This window comes from Sylvia atricapilla, chromosome 1, assembly GCF_009819655.1.
Source record: "Sylvia atricapilla isolate bSylAtr1 chromosome 1, bSylAtr1.pri, whole genome shotgun sequence".
NCBI lineage: Eukaryota > Metazoa > Chordata > Aves > Passeriformes > Sylviidae > Sylvia > Sylvia atricapilla.
In genome coordinates, this window is record NC_089140.1 from 91,906,810 (window position 1) to 91,929,783 (window position 22,974).

Genomic DNA, 22,974 nt, shown 5'->3' on the forward strand with positions numbered 1-22,974 from the left:
AGCACTGCCCAGTTTACCAAGTAAAGCTGCCCAGTGGAGGGGAGTTCGAAACAAGTTGTCATAAGATGTCACATTGCAGCCTTCATAGGAGGTCAGGACATCCACAACTGCTACATTCCCATCTGCAACAGCAAAATGGAGAGGAGTTCGTCCTTCATAGTCTTGCCAGTTAAGCAGAGATTCTGTAGGTGCAGCTTCCTTTAAAAAAATAAAAGAAACAACAGAAATTTTAAGAATATTTAAATTGAAGAGAAAACATATAAAATCTCTGCACATGCTTTTTTAGAGAGATATACTGTCCCTGTTAAGTAGAATGTAGCTCTACAACCAAATGCTTTTGTTACAGTATAGGCTACTTTCAAGAATTTCTTATGGAATGCTTTTTTATACTTAATTATTGCACAAGACCTGGTTTCTGGTACATACCCTACAGCTTTTCCAGTCTGCTGTGCAAGTGGTTCCTTAAACAGATTTTTAAAACATTGACTCTGGCTCTTATGAAAATAACGAGAAATTCTTACATGATTTACGAGTTGAAAATGACATATATATCTTCAGATTTTCTCCAAAAACACTTCCCTTTTTGCACAAGTTAATTTCATGATTTTCATTATCATATTCTTCTAGCATTTTAAACCCCTAAAGTAAAGTGTAGGAGATGCCTACATCTGAAGCTGACAGGATAGAAGTGAGTACATACTTCTAATAATGCATCTACTTCTAATAAGCTTAGTTTTGAATTAAAGAAGTCTTTTAAAGTTTCATGATTAGTCACTTGATCATGTAACACAAGCATTTATAAATATAACTTGACTTTTCATCACCTTTTCCTAAAAAACATGCTAAATTGCTTTCACATAAGGTCTCTAGCTATATAGTTTTCTATTATGATGATTTAATCTCTCAAATGTTTTTCTATACAGATTTCTCTTTGTGACTCTTTTTCAGGCAAAAGATCAGAACAGGTACAAATGAACATCATCTTAGTATTTGAGAGATCTTTAAATAGCAAATATCATAAAAGCCCATGAAACACAAACTTCAAACTTCACTTTTCTGAAAAAAGAGGTATTACTAAAAAAAAGGTGGCAAACAATAATACAGTAGAAACTCAGCAGGACACTAAACATCTAGAGTAAAAGCAGATTGTCAAAACAAGAGTTAAAGTAGATCAGAGCAAGTGAGTCTGCTTTTCTAACTCCAACAATTCAGAACAATTCACTGAAGTCATGGGAAGCCTATGCAGAATTAAAAGGGAATGTAGTCCTGAGATTTTTAACTTCCAACACTAGAGGGGATTTAAAACCATGGTAAGTGAGAAAAGCAATCCTCCTGAAAATAGTCACACTATATATCACAATACATTTATGAAAGAGGAGCAAGGGATTGTGATCAGTGCAGGTTGTTAACTGTTAAAGTAAGTTCCTGACCCTTTTCTCACTGAACTAACTGCAATCTTTCCTTTTGACTCCACTAGATACACAAACTGGCTGTAGAATCACTTGCATTTGCATTATTTGATGTGTAGTAACTATAACACAGAAAACAAATATCTAACATTGAGAACATAAAATCAAGAAGAAAAAGAAAGGAAATTCCAGAATTATGGTTTCTATGCAAATACTAATTGACCAAAGTTGTACTTTCTATATTTCCTATGTAATGGATAATAAAACTCTCAAGAGCTCCCATTTAGAGCCCTCTTTCACTGTCTTTTCTAAGTGCAATATGGCTAAGTTAATACAGCAGTAGTAACTTCAACTCTGCAATGCCCCTATTCTTTGTTTCTTACTGTTTACTTTCTTACAGTGCCAAGTTAAACCTCCTAATATTTCATTAATGTAAGTTTTCTAGATGTAAGGAGCTACATACTTTGTACACTGTACGTAAACCACAGAATTACAGAATGTCTGGTGTTGGAAAGGATCTCTGGAGATCATCTAGTCCAACCCCCTACTAAAGCAGGTTTAACCACTGCAGGTTGCACAGAATTAAATCCAGGTGGGTTTCAAATATCTCCTGAAAAGAAGAGTCCACAACCTCTCTAGGAAGCTTGTTCCAATGCTCAGTCACATCTCATCTCAGTAAAGATGCTTTCCTTCATATTCAAATGAGAATTCCATATTTCAGTTTGTACCCATTGCCCCTTATCTTGTTGCTGAGCACCACTGAAAAGTGTCTGGCTCCATCCTCTTGACATCCATGCTTAAGGTATTTCTCATTGGTAAGATCTCTTCTCAGTATTCTCCAGGCTAAACGGTCCCAGCCTTCTCAGCCCAGAACTGGAAACAACATTTCAGATGTGGCCTCACTAGAGCTGACCCTCTAGGGAAGATCACCTTCCTCGACCTGCTAGGAATGTTCTTCCTAATGCATCTCAGGTTCATGGACAGCCTGCTGTGACTCAGGAGCCCCAGGTCCTTCCACTGGTGCAGTGTGATTCCTCCCCCAGTGCAGGACTCTCTATTTGCCTTTGCTGAGGTTAGATGAGACTCCTCTCTGGCCAACTCTCTGGTCAGTCCAGGTCCCACTGACTGGTAGCACACCACTACGGTGTATCAGCCACTCTTCCCAGTTTTATATCATCAGCAAATCTGCTGAGGGTACAGTCTTTGCCTTCAGCCAGGTTATTAACGAATAAATAGAAGGAGACTGGGTCCTTCTGGCTCCCCAGACGTTCTGTACTGACCTCTGGGGAATGCTTTTAGATGTTCCAGACTCTGTGCCACTGATCACAACCCTCTGAGCTCTGACATTCAGCCAGTCCTCAACCCACTTGTTGCCTGCTCAGAGAACCCATCCTCCTTGAGCTCACCTTTGACAATGTTAAGGGAGACAGTGTCAAAAGCCTTGCTGAAGTCAAGGTAGGCAACACCCACTGGTCTTCCTTCATTTACCCTGCCTGTCCTGCCATCACAGAAGGCTCTCTTATTGGTCAAGCATGATTTCCCCTTGGAGAATCCATGTTGACTACTAATAACCTCCTTTTCCTTCACATGCTTAGAGATGACATCCAGGAGGAGCTGCTCCATCCCTTCCCAGTGATTGAGGCGATACCTGTAGTTTCCTGGGTTGTCCTTCTGGCCCTTTCTCAAGACACTAGAGGGACACTGGCTGTGCTTCAGCCCTCAGGCACCTTTCCTGTTCTCCACAACTTTTCAAAGATGATGGATAGTATCTTAGCAATAACATCTGCCAGTGCTAATTAGGTTACCCATCTCAGACAAAAAACTTCATCAGATTTAGATTAGGTATCAGTACTGTCAGCCATGTTTTGTTAGAGTCAAAAATTAACATACTTAAAACATACTGGAGTTCACGAATATATGTAGTCATCAGTACAATAACAGATAATCTATTAAAACATAAAAAATTGATAAATAAGACTTTCAACTAAAAATGCAATCAAAGTTAACATTATGTGCACAAACCACAATAACCAAAAGAAGTGTTGCACTTCTTTTGATAAGCATTCAAAAGCATTTACCTGAACCATACAGTGAAAACTTGTATGTTCTTTCCTAACTTCAATAATTCTCAAGAGAAAGCTAGCTGATAATATCCTTACTTTTTGTCTATTCACAGAGCTCAGCAGGGGGAGCATAGAGCCTACTGCAAAAATCCATTTTATGAGAATCGCTTTTAAGAATGGCTAAACATGAATTATGATAGGCACAGAAGTTATTACTGAAATTCTAAGTCCACCAGGGGAAAATGTGTTTGAACAAAATGGACAAACAAGAAAACAAAAGCTTCTTCACTTATAATTTGATGATGTAATTCTGACAGTTAATTTTCAAGCTTTCCAGAAGCACATCCTAAATAAATGAATCCTAAAACTCCTGGCTTAAAGTCATTGATGTTGCCACGAAATATCTCCATACTCAAAAGCGTTATTTTTGCAAAATGGTACAGAATCTCCAATGACAAAGCCACTAATTATATTCTAGTTTAAATGTATTAATTTGTTTTGAATTTTTGGCCACTTAAATTAAAATTTTCTAGGCCTGTTTCTGCCCACATTCATGAGTATTATTTCTTTAGATTTGAAGTGGGTTTGGTTAGCTATAATTAAACTGTCATACTGCATTAATATTTTAAGCCCAATACAGAGAAGAAACAGAAGCTAAACATTTTCCTGTGCCAATTAGAACAATGGCATTGTAGTCAATAATGGAAAGTGTGGTATAAACAAATGTCATGTCTCTTACCATGAAGAATAAATAAAGAGAAGAGATACAAAATAGACAGAGAGTACTAAGAAGTGGCTTCCATAATAATAACGGAACCTTATTCTGTTCCTTTCTCCTTAAATCTTCCCAATATTTTTCACCTAACCAAGCAGAATCTGGAAAGGTGGAAAAGGAAATTGACCATGAAAAGACCTCCAGATTAGAGTCTTTCTCTATTTCACGTTTACTTTCTACATATGTTGAGCTCCATTTTGGCTGTATTTCATGGATTTCAACATCAGATATAACCAATTTGTGTGTAACTGTCACCCCTGCACACCCAACCTCCTTTCTCAACATTCAGCTGAGCTCTTTTCATAGAAATTATTTATTTTGACAACACCAATGGACCATGTACTATACAAATATGAAACAGAAAGATGACTCTTAATTTTAAGAATTTATAAACAGGAGACAAAATCTGGCCACACCCAAAAGGCAGAGTACAGAAAAACAAGACAGCATTTTTCAGTACCACATACTGCGATCTCAATAAAACCAGCAGCTAAACTTTTGTCAAGTTTTTGTAAAGCAGAACTGGAGAATTCCAAGTACTAGGATACTAGAGAAAATACAATTTTCTGGGAAATTTTTCCACAGTGTTAAAGATTACAAGAGAAACAACAGCAGTGTTGTTTTTCATAACTCAGCCAGCAGGCACCAATGGTAGTCTGGAAGTAGATCTTGATACCTCACTGCTGTCTGGGCAATGACACAGTGCTTAGAGAGAGCAAAGACAAATGGTTTGGCTGGATGTGATTAAAAATGGGGAAGCAATACAGACAGTGTGACACAGACACTTGCCTTTTATACTGCTATCACAAGACATTCTCTTCGTGAACTTCAAATATTTAAAGACACAGGATGACAGAAATTCTCACTCTCTGGGTACATCCAGTAGAAATACAATGCAGAATGTGAAAAACTATAAAATTAGAAGACCTAGAGAGGAATGAGAATCAAACGTGATGCTTAGACAATAGACTTGGAATTGGGTAATATGGCAAAAAGCAGCTAAGAAAGGAGGGGAAGAATGAGCTCTGCTGTGTCTGTGCTGTGCTGTGAAGCTCTGTCACTTCAAGACAAGTAAGAAAAACATTTCAATTTGGAGAGATCTTACTAAAGGATTAAATTCAGGATACCACCACCACAAGGTATTTATACTCAACAAAAAATTCAGTCAAAAGATTCAGTCAACAGAATGTTACCTAATAACAACATTTCTGTATCATCAACTTTACAGCATAGCTAAATTAGTTTTTGATTTAAATTCATTATTAACTTACTCCATTAGTAAGCACATATAGATGCAACTAATTGCAACACAAACAATTAAGCTGAGGCATGAAAAAGCCTTGATGAAATGAAGAATCCACTCTTCTCAGCCCATCCAAAGTGCCTCTATACCACTGCAACCCAGCATGAGAAACAAATAGGAGGAGGTGGGAGCCTCCAGAAGAAAGCTACGACCCAGCTGCCACTACTGAAACTTGGTGGGATGAAGCCATGACTGGTGTGCAGCTACAGGCTGCTCAGAAGGGACAGGACAGGAAGGAGGGTCAAAGGGGACAGGACACAGCTGGGACATTTGACACAAACTGACCCAAGCAGTATTTCATACCATATAATATCGTGCTCAGCAAAAAACCACTCAGGGACAGAGGGAGGGAAGAAAGGATGCTCATGGATAATACCATTTGTTTTCCCAACATAATTAAACATGCCGAAGCTTTTTTTTTCCCCATTTTCCTGGAAGCGGCTGACATCTGCCTGCTGATGGCAAGAATGAATAAATTTCCTTTTCTGCATGCAGCTTTTGCTTTCTATACTGAGCTGGCATTATTTTCATCCACAAGTATTCTTACCTTCCTTCTGTCTTCCCAGGCTTGAAAGAGGTAAATGAGTGGCTGAGTGGGTGTGACGCTCTTGTCTGAGCCCAACACACCACAACTTGAAGAAATATTTGCCTTTTGACTACCTAATGTTTGAAAAAGTCCATAGCTAAATACAGAGATCTGTATGTACTTTGCAGCAAGTTTACTTCTCCAATGTGGCAGAAAAGTAGATAGAAATTCAAACTTTTGTTTGTAACAAAATATTTCACAGCTGGATACAAATTACACATAAATTGAGTAAACAGCAGCAATACAGAAATACAATCTCCTTGATGAAGAAAACTTCTCTAGAATTAGTCTTATCGTGAAAAAAGTATCAGTAACTGTAAGATTGACAATGTGATTTGAAAAAAGGCAAAGAAAGTTTTCATTTTCATATTTAAGCTCTCAGCTTGCAAGCTAATTAGGCAGGGAGACAAAGTCCATGCAGTTAAAGTACAATCACTTTGTGTCTAGTTCTGAAAGAGCTTTGAAAGACAAAGGTACAGGAGGATTGTTCTAACCTGACAGAAAATTTAAATTGAGGCTTCTATATCTTGCAATGTTCGTGAAGCTCAGAGATTTTCACAAAATGAAAATCCAGGTAAAAAACAAGATGAGCATATGATTTCATTGTACTCATTATAACTGTCATTGCAGATGATAAACTGAAATATTGCAGAAAGAGAAAGTATGCTATCAAGGAAACAGGATTAAATTAATACACCAAATTATGTAGAAAGTCTCTCAGCAAACTGATTGTGGGCTGAGTGACAATTTCCCAGAATTCTAACTTGAAAAACCAAATTAAACTAATATTTTCCATACAGATAACTAGATATAAACTTTCAAATAATGAAGGAAAGACACATAACAAAGAAATCAGTATGCAAAATGCAACTGAAATGAGCAATATGACTGGCCATTTTATCCAGGAAAACTTTCAAGCCTTTCCTTCCCCCCTTACAAGACTTAAGAGTAAAGGCATTCACCCATAGAACTCAAACTCTTTTTGAGAGGGCAAGAATATTTAGAATTATTTCTTACAAAGTTCTGGATATTAGGAAAAGCAAACTATTTCATTCTCAGAGTCAGTGGACAAAACCAAGAAATCTCAAAAGAATAAAAAATATTTCTATCAGAGGAAGGTAGTAAGGACAGAGAGCATTATATACATATACATAGCAGACTCTTACCAGAATACATTTCACTGTGTGGATTGCACTAGGGTCCTTGTTGTTAGCTGCCCAGTGAAGTGGGATTTTTCCTTCAATATCAGGAATTCCAATATTTGAATCATGTTTTATGAGAAGTTTCACATGCTCTGGGTTATTGTAGTAGGCACTCCAATGCAATGCAGTTTGCTGCAATAGAATTTTCACAAGCTTTTTCAACACATTGAAAAATTGCTGAAACATGAAAATTAAAGTTAGCTAAAACCAGCTTTAAACAACAGGTAAATAAGCAAGCTTTTATTACAATTCAATAAAGAGGACTGACAAAAAACTGAGCACACATACCTGGGGTGGCTGGCAACTGAAAATTTGTAAAAACAGGCTTTAAGCAAAGCCGAAGAAGTGTCCCATTTACCTTAGTAAGAGCAGATCATCACACACCTTTGCTACTGAGGTCTGAATTAGGTCTAAGCTGCACCACCTTATATGAGATCCAAACTGAGAAGCCTGAATGCTTGGAACCTAAGTATCTCTGGTAGGAGACTAACTGCTTTTTATGAAGATTTGTTGGCAAGAGAGAATTGTGCACACCACTCAGCACTGCCCTGATGGCTGTTTGGTGCAGCAGTTCAGACCTGGAGAAAATATCTGTGCTTGGTATTAAGCAACAACATCCAAGCTAGAATGATCATCTGAACCAGGCCTTGGCACCAGAGCTGCACTACAGAACAAGTGCAGTCATTAGTGTGGTGTCCCTTGAATTTCAAACTCTGGTGGGATAACACAAATTGATGGAGACTACTCTCCACTAGGGGAAGGTGACACTGAATGCTGACACTGGACGTGCACCCATCTTGAACAAAGTTTTTCACTTTACTGTCTGTGATGACACAGAATTCTGAGGTTTAATATTAGTGGATCTAATGCCCAATGACCCATGGCAGTCCAATAAAGCATCAAAAGGCAATCCATGCTCCTATTGCCAATTCCTGACTGCCAACAGCTTTTTTACAGGCCTTATCAATGTTCACAACTACATAAGCAAACCAATGTGTTGGAGTTTCTTAACCAGCAAAACACTGGCATATTAACAAGTATTTAGTTTATCAGACACACCTCTCCCAACTGCCAACTAACAGAGAGTTATAAGATAAAGAATGAACTTTTTTCCCAGCTCTCTTACCCCCTCATCTCTACTAAACATTACATTCCTTTGATTGGAAACAAAGAAATAATTCCTGCAGGACATTTGGGTATAAAAGTACAATACTCTGGATTAGCATCCTTAAACAGTGACAAGGAATGTGTAAGTTCACTAGCATATCCTTAACTTCTCTGTAAGTAAGAAGGCAAAAAGGAGCCTCTTTGTGTTTGTTGCTGCCAGCTGTTAGTTTAGTACCATGGTAACAACAATAAGATAGTACAGCCTTTTTTTTCTACTTGTCACTCACTGAAGAAGGGCTCCACAAAGTGCCACCACATCCTTGTGCCAGTAAAAATTTGTAATAAATTAATGAGTGTTATTTATTAAATAGAGCTGACCAGTATTCCTGGAAACTGACAGTTGCAATGAAACCAGAAACTTTTGGTTACTTTTGGTAGCCTTTGTTCACTGACTTCTCTCACCTACAACCAGTTCCAGTCAGTTATCCACATGAAAGCAGATGTAAAAGACATTTGTTCTCCCTCATGTTCAGGAATTATATTTGGCAATTTTGATGTGCACAGTTGCAGCAAGGAAATTGAAAAAGCCCAACAGGGTCAAACAGGTTGGACTCTGTGCCTGAGATCATCTTTCACCAACCCGAATTCCATTTTTGCTACTGTGACTATTCATGACACGAACCAGGAGAAAAGTGCTCCATGTTTTGTGCGGAATCTGGCAACACTTTAAATACTGGCTTGGAAATCTGCTGAATAGCCAAGGTTGCTAAATGGTTTTGGCTGGTTTATTCATACCTTTGTTAATTAATTATTATGATCATGAAGACAGCATGACCTCTCTAGAATGACTGCTGTAATTATAGGCGGTTTTCTAGTGACTCTTATCATTAAAAGATTCTTAGTGTGAGGTTTTTCAAAGGAAGAAAAGCAACATAAGCACATGCTATCCAGACACTAACTAAGGATCACAACGTTACAGAAAGACTTGAATGGTTTTTAAATCCTCTACTGTTGTAACTACTCTCAAGGAGAATGTCAGTGAAGCCAGTGCAATGAAACTTTGATATCATTAACATCAGAAAAATATTAATATTTCTACTTTGAAGACTTAGAAAAAGTTTGTGACAAACAGCTTTTTGCACACGACTGCTTGATGTAAAACCAATTTCTAAAGGTGCTACAAATCTTAAAATAAGCAACACTTTTACCTTGTTTCTGTCCTGGGTATCCACTTCTCCAGGTGCCATATGCTTTAACAACAAAGCTAAACATTTTGGGCTTTTGTGACGTGTAGTTAAATGTAATGGTGTCATATCCTCTAAGTCCTTCTGCATCCAGTTCCCTCTCCGAGCCAGTAAAAGCTTCATGAAGCGATAATTTCCCTGGGGGAAAAGAAAAAAAAAAAAAGCTTTGGAAACATCCAACCAAGAATTTTTTTTGTTAACATGAACTCCTCATTCTTAGGTCTCTTGTGCTACTTCGTTTTAGATATTTATATTCCATTAGCAGAACAAGACAGGTTCATTAATACCGAAAATTCTGAAGTGTTATCAGAGTTTCTTTACTGTTTAACCTCAGTAAAAATCACGTAAAAACTGAAATGAGATCATTAGACGCTGGTTTCAGTATCAAGGTTATCAGTTACCAGATGATGAATAAAACTAAACATGAAAGAATATAATTTTCAAAATGAAAGTAGGAAAAATAACCAGGAATGATTCAGAAAGATAAAATGTACTCATCTGAATTCACAGCAAATATATGCAAAAGTGATTGTTTCTTACATTCTTAAATAAAGAACTGTATGAGTTTTCGTCTATAATATACATCATAAATGGATGGGACAGCTAACCTTACAACACATTCAAAATACTTCACATTAGGACTTTCACTAGGTTTTCACCATGTTTTCAAAAGAAATAACACACAAATGCTTCTCTGATATAAATACAATGAGGGTGGATCCCCAAACACCTTGATCTGGTTTTATTCCTCAAATCACTGAATAAGCTAGTAAAAAACTGAAGACATGAACATGCCATCATGAAGAAGCTGTACTGATTTAGTACTACAGCCAGCCTTGACTTGCTACTACCCCTTGCTTGAAAGTTATTTTCCATATAGGAGAGATGCCACATACAACGTTTTGGGTTGCCTAATCACATCAAGTTGATTATGGGTTAATCTAATCACCTCAAGTTGCAACTGAGGATCAGCAACTGCTGGAGCAATAACTCATTAAAGCAAAACATCTGCACCTACCTTCAGTTATCATGGCTTAAACACCTCATTTAACACTCTAACCTTTAACTTCTCCTAAAGTTCTCCTAATTTTGCTCACTGTCTTCTAATTTTTCCCCAAATACTAGTTTTTGCCAATTTCCCATATAGATCATTATCTATAACTATGATGAAAATACAAAGCTCAGAAGAGAAGATAAATTGTACTAACTCTCCCCTACCCAGGGAAAAGCTGGAGCATTTGATGAAGCTTTATTAGACAATGTACACAGGAAAGGTGACACTCAAATCAATAGAAGTCATGTCTTTGGATTCTTCTGCTTATGAAACTACCTGCAAATTAACATACTTCAGTCTGCTACAATTCTTTTATAAATTGTGCATGTTAGCTTAGTTCCCTGAGGCTGTCTTTGGAAAAACAATGAAAAAAGGCAACCAAGTAGACAAGGGCAAGCAGTGCTAATGAACAGGGGCACTTTGGTATCTCCTAAGGCTCAGAATTGCAAATCACTTCTGTCAGCAGAATGGTAGGATGGAGACAGGCCAAAGGATTCCAGAGGCCTCCACAGTATCCAGTGCCAGGGCATGAAAAATATTCAAATTTCATTTTTCAAAGCAGTCATGAACATTGGAAGGGCATCCTTTACAAAAACTACTGTTTTGTTTTATGTCTAATAGCAATGGAAGACTTCAGAGTTGCGGGTGCAGAATGGATTTCACCAGATATGGCGAAAATAAATGAATGTAACTTTTTCTTCCCCTGCTACGCTATTTTATTTTAAAATACAAATCGGGGAGAGCAAATCATGAATGAGTTCAGACAAAACTACCTCATCCTGCTTCTACCATTTATTATTACTAGTCCTTGCTCGTCAGTGACAGCTTATAAGACAAGTCTGCCACAGAACCTACCACAAACCTGCCTGAACATGCAAACTTCTCTTGCCAGAGACAGTACACCTAAGACAGCATTTCCAGTGAGAAGTGACCCAATACATCTTTTTCTTCTGCTGGGTGTCTGGGAAAGCATAACCACAGGATTTTGTCCCTTTAGTACACAGACACGTACCAAGGCATACTCTGAAGAACAGCATGATGTTCTGCAGAGCTCCTAAACCACAGAGAACACACTCAGAATTAATTCATGATAAATCTGGGGTGGAGCTAGGGATGAGAATACTCTTCTTTATTACCATTACACATACAGGCAAATACGAGAAAAAATTTACAGAACTCATTAAAAAAGAAAAATTAAAACTAGCAAAAAAATCTCAGTGTATCATGATGTGTTTGGCAATTAGACTGGAGGAAGACAATATTAAGTAACTTGAGAGAATATTAGTCTTGGAAGTAATATAGCTGCTTTTCTCCATCACAGAGGATAATACATTTGTGTTGCTTTCAATATTTCCTGCACAGAGTGCACGCATACCCATGAGAGAAAAAAAGTTGTTTCTGTCTTGTTGATGGGTACTTCTTAGAAGATTTACAGGTGTATTCTGCTTTTTGAATGAATTCCACTGTAAAGAAGACTGAAAGTTAAAATAATGCATAAAACTAAGGAAACATGTCCTTTTATTATTAGAATTTCTTTTCCTATACTGTATTTTATACTTGCTATTACACATTTTTCCATCAGTTACTACTACATTATTCTCTTGCATGTTTAGCCAACAAATCCTTCTCCTTAGGAAATGCATTTATAATAAATATATATATATGATAAATATATATAATTCTGAAACACAGAAGATTCTGCTTCTTTCCAAGGTTTGATTTAAGATTTCTTTTTAACACTACCACAGAAAACACTTGTACTTACATTACTTATTTGAATTATCTTATTCATGGTTTTGCTTCTGACTGCTGTTCTTTTCTTTAGTAATACTATGAATTTTGCTGTCTTCCTTTCACTTGTTAGAAAACAATATTGTGCTTTTTAATGGCATTGGAAACTTTCCCCACCTTCAATTGATCACCGCTTAAGTTTGTAAGTATGGAATGTATCAACATGCCTTGAAGGCAGATGTAATTTAGATCTCATTAGGTGGAGGGAGGAAATGCTTAATTTGAAAAGCCAATTCCCCAGCTTTTATAAAATTTTTGTGTATAAAAAGTCTTCAAGCTGGCCAGGTTTTACTCATAAATAATGCACTTGACTGGCCTAAACATTCCAGGGCAGCATGAAGATGTCTGAGTCAGTCCACGGTCTCTTACCATTGATAATGACTCAAAATTCATTCTATTATAAACAGAAAACACAGTGAGCAAACAGGATTAAAGACTTGTACACAAAACCTGATTCCTGGCAGCCAAAATTTCCCATTCCAATGTCAATTCTTAAAATTCCTTTAGATTCCACTAAAATTATTTGAAAACCTGACTCTGCAAACTACAGCAGGGTTTTAGAGCACAGCTGGCTTCAACATAATCAGAAGAAATTCTTCTGCTACTTCAAAAATTCAGCCACAAGTACTAACTGCAATGATGTAGAACACATTTTTTGGTAGACAGTTCAATAAGCAACCATGGCTCTGCCATCAAGCAATAACTTCAAAGAAAATTCTGGACTACATGCTAAACTACCAAGCAGTCAGAAAAACCTTTCCTTTCCTGAATATTTTAATGGAGAAGAGAGTTATGAAAGAAATAACTTAGAACCAATTAATTTGCCAGAATTTAGATCATCTCTGAAACTGAAAAAATTATCCCCAAAATTGCAAGTTCAGTCATTAAAAAAAGCTGTCTGGTATATTCAAAGTTATTCTATTGCCAGGGAAAGGTCTCAGTGGAAAATCACTGGTACACTTTTCTACCTGGTTTTCTGCGTCTAAAAGAAAATGTGTTCATTTCTTTATTAATCTAAAGCAGCTTTTTCAATTTTGTCTCCCTGGCTTGTTGAGGAAGTGTAGTGAGAGAGCAGCTGGGTGGGCATCTGTCAAACAGCCACAGTCAGGCTGTCCCATATGGTCACCTAAGTGAAAGGCTAAAGAAAAAATGAGCTCTGTTCAGTGCTGCTATAAGCCTAATCATAGGTTGATGCTGAAACTACTGGTTGTATTATCAGTGCACAAAAAGCACTGGCCTCACCCTTCACATCTTTCCACTCTGTATAGCCCAGAGAGTCCTGCCCTGAGTCACTCAGTGCCACATGCCTTTGTTTCAAACACTTCCTCAGAAGTATTTTTCATAGTAAATTTTAAGTATTTCACAAGCATACAAACTTCCTTTAAAGAGTACACCTGGTTTCCAGGAACATTCTGTTGATGTGCAACAGAGCTCTGTGAAAATTTATTTCCATTCTCATCCCACTATTTCTTGGTGAGTTAACTTGGTCATTACATTAAACTACACTCTGACTAACCAGTTCTACTACCCTGTAGTGTGGATACATCTCTGACACGAAACTTCTCATGTTCAGAGTTTAAAAACACTCTGAAAAGATAAACACAACACCTTCTATAAAGGGAGAAACTGAGCTGTACAAGGAAGGTAAGGCTAAGAGTCAGAGGAATATGTGCATCTCCCCAAGCACATCAAAAGCACACCCATAGTTAGGCTACCATCACCTCAACATCAGCGGGTCAAAAGGGGACAATTCACGTAGAAAAACTATTAATTTCTCTATTAATTGCCGAGACCACATTTTCAAAAACTGTAACAATTCTAATCCACATGAAGTATTTAACACTACTTGAAAGACTGATCTGTAATAATTTACAATGTAGAGCACATGAGCTGACAACTGTTAGAGTACAGCTAGGCTGGATTTTCAGAATACCTACAATGGGCCTGTGAAGATTTAGTGCACTGCAAGGGTTGCTAGAGGAACTGGGGAAAAAAGCAGCCCAGCATCTCTATACAACCTCCTGGTAAAAACAGGAGGGGTCATTAAAAAGAATGCCAAGCTGTTAAACCGTGAAGATGCTACTTTGGCTCCACTCCAAAACTACATACCTGCTTTCCCAGGACTGGGAACAGACAGACCCAAAGAACACAAATCTTTACAAAGGAGGTGGTTTTCAGGGGCTTTCCATTGCTGACAGTATAAGCACTGAAGATGCAGTCAGGGCATAGACTTGCAGCAAAACAGAAAGCCTTAGAAATATTTACAGATAAACCACAAATTAGAACTGAAGGCTAAAATTGACCCTCTGGATTAGTAAATCCATCCTCCAGCACCATAGGGAGTAAGAACATTTAATCCTTTTCAAAAAAGTCCTGGCGATTTCTTTTAAGTGGAATTACAGTGTTTGGGATCTCTTTCCTCCCAGTTCTCTGTTTCAGGCTGGGGATTTTAGGTTTTGTTTCTTGTCTGGGTTTTTTTTTTTTTTTAAAGACAACACACACACAAGGACACATTTCATTTATTCTACCTATGAAAATACAGTGTGGTTTTTAAAATCTAAATGAGCATTGGTATTTTTATCTCAGTAACAAAGGATAAACCCTACATTGCCCTCAAAAATCATCAGCTCTCTGCACTCATTTTAGTTGGAACTTTTCCATTTTAAACACAAGTAAGTAGAGATTACAGGGCTACCAGAGGGGGTCCCACAAAGTACCTTACAGAATGACAAAGACACTTGTCCACTGCTAGTGAATATATCTTCTCAGATGTACTTAAAACTGCATTTCACCCATAAATTAAGTATATTCTCCAATCAGTTAGAATATTACATCCTTCTCAGTCATGTTTCAAATAATAAATTCAGAATACATAGAATAAATCATTATGTGTGTCTCCCCCTCCCTGGGGGGGCTTGCATTTTGGACTATGATATTTCTAATAATTTCAATTACTTTCACCAATCCTATTCTTCTGATATCCTAGCCACTGCCACCCTCTCTTTGACTGACAATCATGCCTAACACTGTGCCACTCTTAAGTATCCTTTAAAAAGATACTACTCATGATTCTAAGTTTGCTCATGAAAAATATTGACTAATATTAGATTCAAATGCAACTGTTAAGGGATTCTAATACATGCCTTCTGATCTTACAGCTAATATTTCAACTGTACCTGTTTTCAGTTCATTATCAAATAATAATTTATCATTCTCTTGCATTTTGTGTCCTAATTTCTAATTCAGCTTGCAATTTTCCATCTAGCACTACAGTCAATATTTTTGTACAGGCCTAAAAAGGCAACGTATTGAATTTATTTCTAGGAAATGAGCTGCCTAAATATGCAGTTACTCTTAAAGAACCTACTGCTGACAGAAGATGCTCATTTTACCCAATTTTCTATTTCTGCTTACATATTCATACCCTTATTTATCCCCATAATTTCAAATTCTTATATGCTTCTGAGGTCAAATAGGCTGCCTCTCTGAGCTACTCCCTTCTCAAAACATTACTTACCACTACTTAGAAATGTTATTGAATACCCTAAATTCTGTAATGTCACAATTTCTGAAGAATGATTCACTGATTAAAATTCTTTTGCACCTTATACCTTGCTGTTTCTCTACTTGTGAGATGAGATTTATCAAAAATCAGGCATTAACCACAGTCCCAGACAGAGAGCCCTGCAGTAACTAAGCCTGGAAAGCAAGTGTGCAGCCCAGTGCAGGCAAGTGGTAAAAGAGAGCCCTCCACAATATCAGAAGCACAAAGGTCAGCCAATTGAAAGGGGTGTGTTTGAAGACAGCAGTGCAGCAAGTCCAGTAACCATGACAGAAAGGATTTCAGAGATCTGATAATTATACATCTCTAGCATAGATTAATAATTTATTAGCTTATTAAATTTTGATTGTTGAAATATATTCATTATTAATTAAGCAGCACTTATGTAAGACATTTTAGCAAAATTTTCTTAGCAATCTTTTGTGAAAAGATAGACTATTTAACAATCAATAAATCCTCTTCAGAGGAATCTAATATTTAATTCAGTTACTTTTACTCTTTCACAATCAGAACAGCACAAAATTATTACAGTTAAATTAATTGCAAAGATAAAACATCTCTTGTTCTAATACTACCTCAATCACAACATGGATGGTGATTATACAACTATCAGATAATTATTATTGTATTTAAATATTATTAATGTTCTAATTTTTCTTTTAAACTCTTAAATAGTATTTAAGACAGTAGAGATGGATATATAACAGCATCTTGAGAACACAAAAACTAATTATATCATGGGTTATTGCATACATATTCACTCATATACACTGTTCACTTGCTTTAGACCCAGATTAAGAACTCATAATGTACACTGAAATTTGGCACACCAGGCCACTGATCTCCTTTTCCAGAGAAGCACATTCTGTCCCAAATATACAAATAAATAAAAAGATGCAAAAAACCCAAAACTGATCTGCTATGATCTTTTAACAGTCAGATTAGTTTAGTTAAGCCTTTTAAACCCAGGACTCCTTAGAAGTTGGAGTCAAGACTTAATTGTTATGCCTGAAACACAAAAACATCTATACTTTTTAATAGTGACACATCAGTTTTTAAAGCCAGTAAAAACTATACATTGACAAATACTAAATCATATTGTACACTCAGACACTCAGGGACATAAAATACATACAACATGAAGTATTTCAGATTTTGCCTTAGAAACCCAAGCAGAACATATCAGCCACTTGGCACTGCATTAACATACTTTGCCAAGAGATTAGCACAGATGCCAAAGCGAAAGTTGAGGAGAGTTCTTTGCTGTCAATGCTTTCAAGAAGCACTGAAAGTCAAAAAACTTGAACTCCTTAATTGCTAGCTAAGCCTCTGAAAGATAAATACATCCATGAGGTTTCTCTTGAAAACAAAAATGGCAACTGAATTTAATCTGCTTATCTTCACAGAGTAGAAACTGCTCTTTGATCTACTCGATTTGACAGAAGATAACCTTACTACATACACAAATGTGCTCACTCTCTTTCCAGTGAGCAGGTGCTGAAGAGAAGATGCTCCACCCCACAAATAAACTTTGTACAAAACAAACTAATTTTCAAACCCCAAATATTTTAAGAACTTTGGAAAAGAAAGCCGCTGTGTGCATGGTTTCTTTAGAGGACATTTCAGCTTTTAGTGTCTCTCTGAGAAAAGGCACATTCTAAGAATGTCAGAAACCACTTGGAACAATGTGGACTTCTGTCACCAACACCCACCAGTTTCAGTAGCTTTCCAGGAAACAAACTAAGCACTTAGAAAAACAGAATCTGTTCTTTCTAATTTGATATCTATAGGAAACAGACTACTGTTCCAAAAAGTAACTGAAATCTATACATTAAAAGGAGTATTTTGATATGCTTATATTATCAGTTACTTACCAGAAATCTCATAAGATTTCTTCAGAAGAAAAACTACTAAGAGAGGCTAGCAAGTAGATATATGAAATTAATTGCAAATAAGAATTATCTGGATTTATAAATTAGCACTCATGTTTTGAAATCTTACCTATGCATAAAATACTAGAACTTCTTATTTTCTGATACACTGAAACTGAATTCATATTGTCTGGGTACAACAGCTACAAGCCCTGTGAAAGTTACCCTTTACTGTATATGACTGCACCACTCTTACACTCCTTGAGTATCAGTAAATTTGTTTAAACAGCTTCTGAAAAAATCAAAGTCAACATAGCTACTTAGAACCCCAGTTTCTAGTTAAAAGAGCAGCTCTGGTTAGCACTAACTAAGGGTTAACTCCTTGATCAATAATGTAACTGAAAAAATAAAGGAAGAGAAAATCTTCAGGATTATTGTTTTAGACATGACCCCTAGCAGTTATCCACTGGACTACAGTTTTGAAAAAAAACCAAACTGTAAGCTCTTTATTACCTCTCTGTGGACAAGGATGATGCCATGCCTTCTATCTAACAAACCACTGATGGATTTAAATATGTAATGCTCTGCCAACCTTTTCAAGTCGATCATGACAAAAACATCACTGATTTTTGACACTGGGTTTAATCTTGCGAAGTACCCTTTTAGCAACTTTGTTAGAAGCATTCTAGACTCAAAAGTAAAACACTCAACTGGAGAAAATCTCTCAGACAGCTGAACAGAAACCTTATTTACCAGTTTTCAAGCTGAACGTGTTCATCTGTCTGGCAAAGCATCTTAGGCAATACATCAGCAGAGAACATCAGCACAACTCGAGGCCAGTTCTGACTATCAGACATTTTGACTGAAAGCAAGGCAGTGTCTCAACTAAGAACAATTCTCCCTAAAGCCTCTTGCAAGACTGGCTTTACTCTCTTGGTTTCCATAGGAATAGACAGAACTATCAACTGGCACAGTTAAAGAATACAATACAGAAGACAACAGACCAGTGCTGTAAAGGCCAAGGTAAAACTGTTTCCCAGCGTAGGCTGAAAGAAAATAGGTGTTTGTATCTTACAGCCTTTGACCTCATTCATCCATGGCCTGTACATGTTGCTCCTATGTAGTGTTCTCAGCTCTTCAGCAATAAATGTTACGGTCTACCTATAGAAATTAGTGGCTTTTGTGTAAAAAAAACACTTCAAGGATGAAAATGCAATTAGCATTCTTATTTCCAGTTGATCTCTTTCACTGTTACTGAACTTGTTTTCCTGTGGTGTTCTTTTGAAGTCACTCAGGCAGAAGTACCCACAACACACAGTCTCTGGGGATTTGCAACACAGCCTGAGACACATCATCCATATTTACAGGATCACTGCCCACCTCTCCATAAAGAGTCAAACACTAAGCTTTCAAAAATTACTGTATTTCAAAAAACAGTGATTTGAAAGACTTGTCGGAAAGTACTTACTCCCTCCTCCCCCAAAAAAACAAGTACTAGAAAATAGTTACTACATTAATTTTCTTCATCTTAATGGCTTTGAGTTGAATTGTCTTGAACTACGAGGACTGTAACGAAACTAGGAAAATATATCCCTGAAACAGATGTATGTCTTCTAAAAATCTAACAAAAATGTTACAAATCACAGTATAATCCATGACAGAATTCTACCCGAAAACATGTCTAAATAACAGCCATTACTCCAGTCCAAGTCTTTTTATTCCATCTTTGTGCAGCACTATTTCATTCTGGAAGCAAACTAATTGCCATTACTACTAAGCATCACTCTGACTAGTATTGTGTCACTGCTGCCTTGTACTTCTTAATTGCACCCCTCAATGTGCATGTCATGTCCCTACAGACTGCTGGAAGCAACAATGCTTACAAAGTTAAAGCATTGCATATATGCTCATTTTTGAGTACAGCTTTGTGGAATTTTTTGCTATTATTTTAGCTGCTGTTTTATCTGCAAATAAATGCATGCCTTTTATGTGATTTAAATGTATTTCAAAAACATATTAAGTCCTGTAACAAGCCACTATGTGAAATAATTGCAAATCTACCTATCAAATTCTATTGGATCAGAAAAGGTCTCCAGCCACAGCAGAGTCACCAGAACTATTACAGAAGTAGACAAACAATCCATATTGAAAACAACCAGCACTAAAGGTAGGTTTACACTTAATTTAAATAATTATTCAGACTACTTTTAAAAGTACCTTCAGGCTACTTTTACATATGGCATAATATTATAGCTTCTATAGATACTGCAGTGATGCTTGATACTTAAAATGAAGCCATATTCTACTTACAGTACTGGTAAATAAATCAAAGCCTTCATAATCTACTCAAACTGCATCCTAGCAGTAATAAAAGTACTGGATTTATTTCTCTTTGTTCAGACTAGAGGCAGACAAAATAACAATTCAAGGTTGGTGCTGCAAAGCCTTCCCAAATCCACACCATATTAACAATGTTGAAAAAACACATCCTTTGTGTATATCTCTATCCATGTTTAAATGTTCCCATTGTAAGGCTGAACACACAGAGATGATATTCATAACATAAATCAGTTAATATTTCAGTACAAATTATTCCTCATTAGTAAAAACTGATAGCATTCTTCATTAATCCTTCATTAATCAAAAAAATGTGTAACAAAAGAGAGTTTCAAACTGCTCTACAAAGAGACAAGAAAATTTAGGATCTTAATAGGCAAGTTAAATTAATTTTGTATTTTATGAAATGCTGACATTAGCTGTTGCTTTTCAGGCAGCAACCGAATTTGCTTACGCAGTTCATACATATCCACTTTGACTTAAATGTGATTCACTTAATTCTCTTTAATCAACAATTTAACCAACTGTTTACAGACAAAGAGAGAGACAAATGAAAGATTAGTGCTCCTGGAGTTTGTGGCTGGTCATAAGATCTGAATTTATTTTTCAAATACCTCCTATAGCAGTAGCCTTGCATGCTGAAGACATCCTATCTAGTATCCTATTGATTCAAATGACAAGCCTGAGCATCAGATTAAGGATGTGTCAGACACCTGATAGAAGATTCCTGGAGATTTCAGCAGAAAGGTGTCCTTTTTCAAAATGATCTGTTGCTGGTACTTCATGTACTGAAGCCTATGTGGATACATTTAACACACAACTAATTCACCTAAAATTAGAATAACATTTAGAATCGGTGAAAACAAATATCTTCCCTTTTTACTGCAGAATAGCTGGAAAAAGATACCTTATTCCAACAGAAATCACCCTACAGTTCACAAAATGGGACTAAACCAAACAGATGAGATAATAATAGTGGAAATCCTGTTCTAATTTGTCAGGGCCAAATCCAGACACAAACAAGTAAGTGGTTTCTTAGTCCCAACAACTATATTTCTTCTCATAACAGTTAAAGATCAGTCGTGGGTCAGCTGCAGAGAGGCAATTAATGCAAGAACGATGTTTTAGAAAGGACACTCAAACAGGGAAATGTCTTTGTCTGCAAAGGTACTTTTTAAGGAACAGACTTGGCAGCAGACATCAATGTCCTGGGAGAAGAGCTGGACAAGTCTCTTGTGCAGCGAGGGACGCCACAATGCTAAACATGCTCAAGGAACAACAATAAGTCAAACAAAATGAATTCTATTCAGATCTGAAGTGTAACTCTCCAAGTACTGTAAGCACCATGTTAAAATAAAAAAAAAAAAATTAAGGTGCAACCATTACCTTCAAGATCAAATGATAAAAAAATTTTCACCTCTTCTTTGAACAGAACAAAACGAGAGAGAGGGTCAGCTGTTTGATAACAGTATGTAGGAGACAACCAGCAGCTGAAACCTAGGATAACTAAGTCAACTTAAAAGAGTCATATATCAAGCAATATGGAATAATGTTCTTATAAAAAAAGCACTGCTCATACCTGAACAAATTACTTTTCTTTGCTGGGCATATTTATATCTTGTTCAGTTCTAGTTGGTCTTTGAACAAAATCCCTGAGTTCAAGATATGCACCAACACTTTTTCAGACTTAAGTATTCATCTAAGATGTTTTTTTAACACAGGAGCAGTAGGACACTTTACCTGCTCATTCTTGGTAACTGAGAATCTTCAAAAATTAATACAAATTATTTTATTTGTTGATAGTAGCCGGAAAAGTTATTGCTATGGAAGAGGACTTAGCAAAGATCAGAAAAAGTAATAATAGGTGAGTCATCAGTCCAGAAGCTCTTCCAAATTTTACTCATAAAAGCATGCACTGAGCTCAATAGATGAAAATAAAGTAATTCTACCAGCTGGTTGTACAGATATTTAAGATATCATTCCATATGCTATGCAGAATTAGCTCCTTTTCACAGAAACACAACACAAGCAGAGCTTCTCGATGTTCTGCCACCACGGTTTGCACTTAAACCATATCTGCAAAATCTTTTAGAAAATCACTGCAGTTGGAGACATTAATTTTCTTATTATTTTAATAAAATTTCATATTCAAATTTCAAGTGCTTGAGAGCAAGACTGCTCAACAGAGGCACGAGGATGATAATACAATATATATATTCTGGGCCTGACAATATCCTCCTTGGATTATTTCAAGCACAGAAAGCATGGTAGCAAAAGATATAAAGCCAAGTGGAGGAAATGAGGAGAGTTACCAGAGCAAGAAATGGAATACAGATGCAGAGAAGTAAAATTACATCAAGTTTGAAAATGGGAGAGAGTGGTTTGTACAATGAAACTAAATCAATTAGGTTAATGAAAATAGCTGTGATAGTGCTAGAGCAAAAGAGAAAGAAAACATCACCAGTGATGTCTGAGCTGGAGAAAAAATGGAAAAACTGGGGAAACCACAGATCACTGCCATGGAAAGGAAGCTGTCTGGGAAAAAATACTGGGTAAGGATTTTCATATCAAGTGCTGGTAAAACTCTAGAAATTAAGAGACTGAATTATGACACTCCTTTTATCTCAATAAGTAAAACAAAAGATGGAACTCTGCAAAAAAATTTTCAGG

At 36.6% G+C, this 22,974-nt stretch overlaps 1 protein-coding gene across 1 annotated transcript in view; it reads right to left on the bottom strand.

Moving 5' to 3' along the window:
• The window catches only part of INVS (inversin), an 83,076-nt gene that overhangs the window by 37,184 nt on the left and 22,918 nt on the right, over window positions 1-22,974 (bottom strand). The window contains exons 4-6 of the mRNA XM_066327844.1: window positions 9,654-9,827; window positions 7,303-7,470; window positions 18-198 (exon numbers count right to left, since the gene is read on the bottom strand). Coding sequence (XP_066183941.1) covers window positions 18-198; window positions 7,303-7,470; window positions 9,654-9,827 — 523 coding nt within the window. The remainder of the gene's footprint in view (window positions 1-17; window positions 199-7,302; window positions 7,471-9,653; window positions 9,828-22,974) is intronic.